Below are 9,781 nucleotides of genomic sequence, written 5' to 3'. Positions count from 1 at the left end.
AAAAAATAAAGTTGAGAATTCCTTTGCAGTTGCTGTCATTGTGTGTGAAACAACCTTATGAAGTCAAGATATAATGAGAATATTCATTATTTGCATAAGTTTTCTTATTGTATGCATAAAGGGGATAATATACTGATAAATATTACAATAATCGTACCAATCAATTAAAAAAGGATAAACATCTGATGGCAAAATGCACGCTTTGTGGAAGGCGATATTGCCATAATATTCTGTCGCCTACAGTACCCAACAACTACAATAAAGACAGCATATTTTTACCAATTGAAAGAGATTTTGTCATGTCAGGTTTTATATTGAGCTCCTTTAAATTCGTCTGTAAGCTGTCAATATGATACTCGGTGGATGTCAAGGGTGAGTCCTGCCTCATTGTGGGTAATGAAGGTGCTCCTAAGTCATTTGTATCCTCGTAACCCTCACCTCTGTCTAAGAATAATATAATTTATGGTAATAAGTAAATACATAAAAATTAATATGCAATGTCTCTGACAGAATTGTTGTAGTGAAGTCAATACATTGTTTTCAGGAAAATTGTATAAGCGGAATATGATACGACACTGTGCCATCTCTGATCACATATAACTTAACAAATGTAGCAATACACAAATGCAGTTGTTATTGGAAAATTATATAAATATTCTGCTCACTTATCACCAGTAAAATTATTTTTTGAAAGTAATATGCTGAAATATTACTTTAAAAATATGAGAAGATAAAAAACGTCAAGTGTATGCTATTTCATAATACCATGCGCTTTCATTCAAATTCAATAACGTCTCATAATATGCTGATAATCAATTAAAAAGGTTAAATATCTTCTTCATTAAATAATTACATTAATGACTTTTTTATATTTATAGATCGCTGTGTAACCTTATATGCAGAAACATAAACTATGCCAAAGATAGGATATGTTAAACTAGATTATTCAGGAGAGTATTTTCTTAATATTTAGTAACTTCTTATATTTACCAAAATGACAGTTTTTATGTATACGTTTAGATTTGTAAAACATTATTTAATATTTATTTACGATGTTATTGTAATATGTATCTTGAAAATGAAAATTCGCATTCTATTTATATTATGTATATGTTAAGTCTAATATTTTGTCCAAATATGTTTAACTGTCAACGATTTATGATAAACAAATCATGATTAACATTTTGCAATTTGTTCAATAAATAATTAAATTATATTTACCTTCAACAAAATGTTCATGTAATGACCCGTATGCGCCTTGTTCTTCTTCAAATTCCTTTCTTTGACTGACCATAGTTTCTTCTTTTTTATTTGATATGATTGTATCTATAAAACATTTGACACACATCTCTGTGAAATTTCATTTGAATCTGATAATTTTTCTTTTTGGTATTTTAAACATAATAGTTACATATGATATTTAAAAAAAACACAAATGTAGTGTTTCTTTATTTGTGATATTATAATATATATCATTATGTGACTTAATTCCATCCTAGAGATAACACATGTTCGACTTTCTGGTCTTCATTAATGAATGCTTCATGGAAGATATGATAACAGATAAAAATAATAGGATAAACATATCATAATACGATATGTGTGTTGCTCATTAAATATAATGACTTTTGCCATGATCTTGAAAAAGTCACAAGTTTAATATACAATAATGTCGTAGCTTATCACTTTTCATTACAGTTGTACATGGCTTCCTTGATCTGATTACAGACAGAAAAGCAAACATGGTAATAGACAAACAACGCTAACAATATTGCGTTCCAAAATTAAAATTTGCAATTTCCATTTATTATCATAACTAACGCATTATCGTAGTGCTTGTTCAAAATCTATGTATGCAATACTATATAGTTTGTGCATTCGTGTAATAAGAATTTCATATGAACAACTGTGTAAAGATTACCAGAATATTTCAATGTTATAAGGGTAAATATTGTCAGATAATAGACAGAAAACCCAATTATGCCATTTCCTAGTATTTTATATTTCGTCGTTTTCTAGTATTTACACTATATTATGATACTTAGATAAAAAACAAATTGTTTTCTGAATTGCGAGGCGCGCACTATGAATGATTATTACCTAGGTTGGGCATAAATGCTGAAGGATTTTCAATAAAGTCCGGTTCAAGTTCGTTCAATATATGCTGGAAGTTCATCTCCATCAGTAAATCTAAAAACTCATAATACCATTCTTGAGGTGACTTTCTACATTGCATTTTATCTAGGAGAATCATTGCAGCATATGTGTTGCCTTTAGTTCTGTCCGTTCTTATGGTAACTTCTGAATCTATATGATTTAATACACCTCTTTTTATAAACTCTGGCAATAATTCCACCGCACTTATCGAGTTTACAAGACGTGAGCTAAACAAACATATGTTTCTCTGGGCATGAGTAGACGAAAATTGGTCATAGGCGGTTGGTGATAACAACAGCTGCTTCAAATACGGATAATCTGTAATTGGTATAGTAAGGTCTATTTTGTAATTTTCTGATACACTATGTTCATCTTTCATTTAGATAAAATACTTTTATTGGAAAAGTTATTAGGAATGTAGGTTATTCTTACTACATATCTATAATTTGAATGAAAACATATGCAAAAACTATGTTTAGGAAGCTTAAACCATATAATTAGTCAAAATTTGGTCCTTTTCTAAATAAAAAAATATTCTAGTTTGTTTTAAGGAATACCAATTTATACTGTGTTAACCAATAGCGATGTCTAAAACGTAAAATATTAATAATAATAATATATAAATAGTTTATATAAAAAAGATAAATAGATATATAAAGAAAAAGGTACAGACTGTATCGCAGATATCAGTATTTTAAAATGTTAATTGTGAACATAATGCATCTCAATTTCATATTAAACTAATGTATAAAATACCAAAATATCATTTTCTTCCACGCCTTTGTCTTTAACGCAGCATTATTTTTTCAAATCAAGAAAAAATTCTACCTGCTCTTTCAATGGACTCTACAAATGATTGCCATTTCCCAGGTTCTTTTGAATTCATAACTGCGTCAATCAACTCTTTAGATGCCTTTATTGTCTCTCCAACAATATACAGATCAGTTATCCTCGAAGAAATCTCTTAAAACAGAAATAAGATAAAACAAATAAAATATATCGCGGTAATTACTGTGCTCTCATCTAAACCATAACAAAATAACCACATTTAAACAACAGATAGTAAAGGAAATTACCACTTTAATTTACCTTATTTGACCTTCTTCTAATCTCTTTTTTGACGAAACATCTTTTCACAATTAACACAAAAAATGAACAAAATCGGTAACAAAAGATTAACGGCGTGTATAAAGAAAAAAATCTGTCATAAAATGAATTAAAAAAACGTATGAAATAAACCTTAGGACAGTTTCTAACAATATCTTTTAAATGTTAAGATTTGAAAAAGTATTATAGTCGCACCTTTAGATATGACAGACTGTGCTGCAAGATGATATACGATAGACGGGTCCTTGATACGCTTTTCAAATTCATGACGATATTTCCGCAAATTGGCTTCAACATCTGATGACATTTCGGAAAACATCTCTGAAACTAACATTCATCTTACATGTACATTCTAAGGAAATAATTATGATTGAAAAAAGACAAAAAATACTCTTTAGGGCTTGGAAAAATTCAAAATGTTTCAGGCTCTATTTGACTTGAATTTTATTCACTTACAAAATTTTAGCCTAATAAGGGAAAAATCCATTTTTCTAAAAAAAATTCAAACAAACTGCTTTAAAACAAAGTGATTCCGATACAGAAGTAGTATTACGGTACTTGCGAAACATTTCTGACTGGGTTAAAATAAATTTGTGAATGTGTCTACTGAGTAATAAAGTTATTTATGCTTAGACGCATAATGCAAGCAATCTTAAGTAATCATTGAATATCAAATGTCTTCGCAAATATAATTTATAACACCTGCACGTTAATTAAGACATAATGTGTGGTGATAAAATAACCCTACTACAATCTCCCCATGACTATATCTTGGTTTGTTTTCTAAGCAAAGCATATTCATTGCTTTATGAAAGATTTACCTATCGCTTCATTTGCTACTGAAGATACCTCTTTAGCAACGTCTTTCAACTCTTCTACTGTACTGAAAATTCTTTGCAATGTAGCTGAATTGCCTTCCACTATAGCATGTATAGTTGAGACATCGTTCATCTTAGTTGCGACATCGTCCACCTTAGCGGTAACATCTTCAACTTTAGTTGAAACATCATTCATTTCAGCAGAAATGACCTCAACTTTACTTGAAATGTCTGCCATTTTAATCGAATTGCCTTCCATTTCATTTGAAACGGCATCAACTTTGATTGAAACCTCTTCCATTTTTTGAAAATAAGATTCAAGCAAAGTATGTATGACTTTGTCACATTTTTTTAACTCTTCTACTCTTTCCAAAGCTGAACGTATATCTATAGGCCCAACTGCGACATCTTTTATAAGGTTTTGGCATTTGTCATAAACCATCCGATCTACACCAACGCACATTTTCATAAGAATAGCGGCAAGGTTTTTTCTGTTGTTTTCATATTCTTCTGAACTTAAGGACAGAGATGGTGAATGAGCAACATTGTTTCTCAAGTCCTTGAGGTCTCTGATACACTTCTTAATGTCACCTGGGACACTGTTTTCAAAGAGATGAAGAATCATTGTCGCTAAAAGTGATATGTCCCACGTATCAATATCTTGATTTCCGCCGGAACCAAACACATTTGAATACGTTTGCTTGTCCATCTTCCGCTTCAAGACAGCTTCATTAGCACTCAGTATATTGCCAAGGGGCTTACCTGCTTTGGTTGTTTCAATTCTAAGAATTTCCCTTAGCACAAGAATTCCTCCTTCATGAAGAAGAAGCATGTAGCGAATATGTCTCTCGTTGTCTATTGTTGCCATTTTAATCACCTGAGAATATAAAAGGTATACATATTCTTATACATGTCAAGAGTATTCATTTATTTTAAAGGTGTTTCCCGGAAAATTTTCATTTCAGAATGTAATTCTTGTATCACTTGCGTTGTAAAGATCATGACAATTTTATTTTTAGCTAAACATTTTGGTATTATAAGTTTAAACGATGTATAAAAACATTGATAACCCAGATATAATTATTATCAAAACCAACAAGCGATTAAGGAGATGTATTTCTATTATTTATGCTATTATTTATACTCAATGACTTGTATCGTTTTCACCAGACTGAAACAATTGTTAATGTTTTGTAACGGGCCTCCTTTTACCCAAGACTGTTCGCAGACATTACAAACAGATAACAGTGACAGGTTTAGTTTAAAATCTGTGCAGCAAAAGGAAACTCTTTCGGTATGTGAATAAGTTTCAAAACAAAGTATACTAGCATTTAGTACCTTGATAAACATTTTTTATAGGTTTTCAAGAAATCAGATCAGATTCCCTAGATACTTTCACTTTAAACACTTTGAAATTAACTTTAAGCACAGAAAGATAATATTGAAAAGAAAATCATGTGGAAATGCCTGGGTTTTAAAACTGACCATAAGTAGTTTATAACGGTATTTGAATGTATATATATATATACATAGGGATGATTCAGGGCCTAAATACTGAATTATGTACTACACAAAATGATAAACAATTACTACAAGAAAATTGGAATTTTATTGTTTTAAATATAGGTGATTTATATGAAGTAAACAGAACGAAACAATAGTCGAAACTATGAAACGGATGAAACTACGAAACTATGAAACGAAACTACGAAACTATGAAGCGGGTTGTGCTTCTCGAACAGTATTTGGACACAGATAAACTACTTCTTGTTGATATAGCTTGTAGTTATAAAGTGTAAAAGTGATAAAAAGGCAATAACTCAAGAGAAGGCAAGACAGTGTAACGGGACTTATGCACAGCACTTTCACTAATTGTAATCTACCTATCTTCAAAGTTTCTTGTTGATACATCTTATTTTTTTCAAAAATATGTTCCGAAAAAGATTTTAAAATCAGTGTAAAAATTAACAAAGAGCAATAACTTCAAATTTTGCCCAACAGAATTACGATTCTTACAACGTGTGAGACGTAAACACGCTTGCTACTTTCACGGCGTATCTTAGCAAAGATTTTTGCTTTAAAAAATCCTTTTGGGCCTATTTGCAAATGCGTATGCTGACAAGTATGATCATAGGTTTCTGATAGGTTGTCTTGATAACGAAAGACAGAGAAGATGATTAAAATATATATGGTCAAGCAATTTTGAAAACAAATCGCCAGCCTAAAAATGAGGGCTTTATGAAAATGTTTACCTCAATACTAAGTTTTCGTTTACCGAAAAATACAATAGATTTTGGTTTTATAGATATGTACCAATTCGGTTTTAGAAAAGGTTATCTGATATTAGATAATATGTTTGGTTTAAATGCTTTGATTTTCTTTTTCATTTCTTGTTTTTGGCCGTTTGATCTAGTACCTGTTTTTTGCAGAATAACTCACTTGTTTGTAAATGCCTTTCATGTATGTTCAACGAACATTATAAATGATAATACCATGAGCTGCATATTATATGTAAACTGTTTAACTTGAAGATGACACTCATAAGCTTCCATAGCTTTCTGTCCAATCCTAAAATAAATTGTGTAAATGATGTTCATCATGCAAAATGTAAATATATCGAATCAAATGCTTTGATTGATTTGTTACGTTAAGGTAAAAAGAAATTTTTTGTGTGCATTTGGTTATTCATTGTATATAATTCATGTTCATATAAATGTTACACATATAAAGTTGTCCATTAAGAAATATCTGGTAATAACACCATCAAAGTTGTAAAAGTTCATAATAAAAATGAGAACCAGGAACAACAACTTAAAGATGGATTGCTGTAGATTACAATTCTTGATTGTTTACTTTATGATATAACTGAACTTACTTCTGAAATAGTGTAAGCAAATAAAATGTATGATAAAGCCAAATTTTTTATTTGTCCTAAGTATATAATAAATGACAATCTATTCGGGCTTAGAACTAACGCAAAACTGAATTAGAAATGACGCAGAATATTTAAACTAGGTTTACCAGGGCTAAGACTCTTTTTAAAGATAATTCTTGTTAACACAGTATGCCTTAAAAATATATTTCCTCATTACATACAATGTTCCTTCCATTACATGTACAATAGTTGGTTTAAATTGACACATGTTTGGGATAAATGATAAAATTTTCATATTTTCTCCTATTCAATGTAAAGGGATTCGCAGCCGTAAAAAGCTGTAAACTTGTTACATATCCTTTTAATTTATATGAACGCGAAATGGTCAAATACGATTTTGTTTTAAATTTCTCTTGTCAAACAGGATATATTTGAGTAGGAGGAACGAAATACCGTAAAAAACCCTCTAAAATAGAGATAATCCGTGCAAGTGAAAACAAACTTAAATGCACACGATAATATTAACATCGATATAATTGTTTGCTATCTTTATTATCATCGAACTTTTATCTATCCTTGCCCTTGTCAGTTCAGTAAGTGTGCGTGTCTACCTTGCTGTTGTAAAGTTTTCGGGACATTTGATTTAAGATTAAACATCTGTCACGTCTGTTAACATTATAAGGTTATAGTCAACTAGTACATTAACAACATGTTTTCATTATATCAAAATATCCCATCTGAATCTAGTAAGGGATAACCGCCGAAAAATACATTTAACATGTAGTTTAAGCAATGAATTTGCCTTCAATGAAGTTTTGATAAATATAAGTCAACTATATGTACATAAATATAAAATATTTAAGACAATGAGATGAAAATGAGAAAACATCATTATAGCCATTAAACAAACAGTTTTGATTAATATATAAAAAAGAAATTATGTAGATTTATTCATATATTAAACAGTTATTTCTAATGAAGTCAGATGAAACACTCCGAATGATATAGTGCGTGCTTAAACATGTTTGTTTTATTTCTTATTCCAATATACAGGCTTTTACAAAATAAAATGAATACAAAATTAAAATATATTTCGTATATAAAAGTTTCAAAACTTACCTAAATTGCTGAAATATATTCCTTATAATGATTTCAACATGTCAGTGCATTTAATATATGAAGTATAGTTATCGTGTTAAAATGTTCAAATATGCCGTGCTCTCTTATCTGTACATTAATTTAAGGAAAATATACTTGAATAAAGATCATGAAATAACATTTTAGGCTAAACACGGAAGTCCGTATTGCATTATATCTTAATTATGCAACGTAATATTTTTTAACATTTTATGCTCCTAAACATGATCAATGCTCGTGAAGATTTGTTGACAGTTATAATACAGGTATTGATTAACGTTGATCACACACGGAGCTGTGTCTATTGTTTATTTTTGAATGGGATACATACTTTGTGCATTAATAAAATAAGCCATATTAATTTTACAAAGCTTGAGACATATTCTGAAAAACAATTGTAAGGTATATTGCAAGAAGATGTAGTTACTTAATAAATTATTTCTGCTGAATGATAAATTAAGCAATATCTTGTAAACTATTTGTATATAGTTTGGAGTACATTATAATTATGGAAAATAACGGAAGAATAATTTTTATAACTTATTCAGCAGTATGACAATTTCTTGAGCTAGAAAAAAACGAAACAACCATTCAAACAATTTTCCAGCATATTTGGGCTGCAAATGCAACCTCTAGTGTGTTAAGTTTCTTTCCACACAAGATATTTGACCGAAGATATTTGAAATGAAGCAAGATATCAACAGAATAACTTTTCTGATAAAGGACTGAGTTATTGTGTATACATTTAAGATGGTATTTTAGTTTCTTGTATTTGGCCTTTTTCAACTTGGGTGGTTCCAGTATTCCTACTTGAATATTGTATATAATCAACCTTAGGATATGTTGCCTGCTTTTTAAATTTGTCTTTTGACGTCTTATCTGTGATATGCAGGCTACATAACCTCAGATCCCCTTTCAAAATTCCATTTTATTGAGTTCCGCCCATTGTTTATCGTTTAGGGCACACGCATATTATTATTTGGGGACCATATGCCGTTTTTCATGGAATGGCACAACTGTACGTGTCACATGGAAGGTTCCATGATAATCGCCATATGAACACATCTGCGGATGTCTCTAAATTCAAAATTTTACCATTGTTTAGTGTTTAAATGTTGAATTCTGCTTAAGCCGGTGCTAGGGGGCGTTGACGGTAACTTGCACTTTCCAGTACCGTCCATGAACAGGCTCAATAAAACCGAGCCTGCAACACTTCTACAATTTTGCTGTGTTGGGCTTTCTTTAGGGATTCTATTTTTCTCTATTTCATTGTCACATCCGTGTTATTTGTGCCGTGTGGCGGCTGTAAAAAGTCTCCCAACACATTTAATCAATGATGTTATATTTTCAATCCTTGAAGATCGTTCAACACGACATTATTGTTGTGTATACATTTAAGATGGTATTTTAGTTTCTTGTATTTGACCTTTTTCAACTTGGATGATTCCAGTATTCCTACTTGAATACTATATAATCACCCTTAGGATATGTTGCCTGCTTTTTAAATTTGTCTTTTGACGTCTTATCTGTGATATGCAGTCTACATAATCTAAGATCGCCTTTCAAAATTCCATTTTATTTAGTTCCGTCCATTGTTATCTCGTTTAGGGCACACGCATATTATTATTTGGGGACCATATGCCGCTTTTCATGGAATGGCACAACTGTGGCACATTAAAGGTTCTAT

At 30.5% G+C, this 9,781-nt stretch overlaps 2 protein-coding genes across 2 annotated transcripts in view; both read right to left on the bottom strand.

The window, feature by feature from the left end:
- Nucleotides 1–279: 279 nt before the first annotated feature.
- Nucleotides 280–9,781, bottom strand: part of LOC132719015 (uncharacterized) — a gene marked incomplete at its 3' end in the record, with an annotated part of 43,120 nt that continues 33,618 nt past the window's right edge. The window contains exons 10-11 of the mRNA XM_060702749.1: nucleotides 1,222–1,326; nucleotides 280–444 (exon numbers count right to left, since the gene is read on the bottom strand). Coding sequence (XP_060558732.1) covers nucleotides 280–444; nucleotides 1,222–1,326 — 270 coding nt within the window. The remainder of the gene's footprint in view (nucleotides 445–1,221; nucleotides 1,327–9,781) is intronic.
- Nucleotides 2,084–8,336, bottom strand: LOC132719016 (uncharacterized). Its single transcript, XM_060702750.1, has 5 exons — nucleotides 8,077–8,336; nucleotides 4,086–4,959; nucleotides 3,460–3,591; nucleotides 2,986–3,120; nucleotides 2,084–2,475 (listed from the first exon to the last, which is right to left on the bottom strand). Exons 2-5 carry the CDS (start codon nucleotides 4,948–4,950, stop codon nucleotides 2,084–2,086), a joined length of 1,524 nt encoding a protein of 507 aa, XP_060558733.1. The 5' UTR covers nucleotides 4,951–4,959; nucleotides 8,077–8,336.

The sequence above is a fragment of the Ruditapes philippinarum genome, unplaced genomic scaffold (genome assembly GCF_026571515.1).
Source record: "Ruditapes philippinarum isolate M1 unplaced genomic scaffold, ASM2657151v2 ctg9813_1_1_1_1, whole genome shotgun sequence".
Taxonomy (NCBI): Eukaryota; Metazoa; Mollusca; class Bivalvia; order Venerida; family Veneridae; genus Ruditapes; species Ruditapes philippinarum.
Note: the sequence above shows the minus strand (reverse complement) of the source record. Positions and strands in the feature narration are given on the sequence as shown.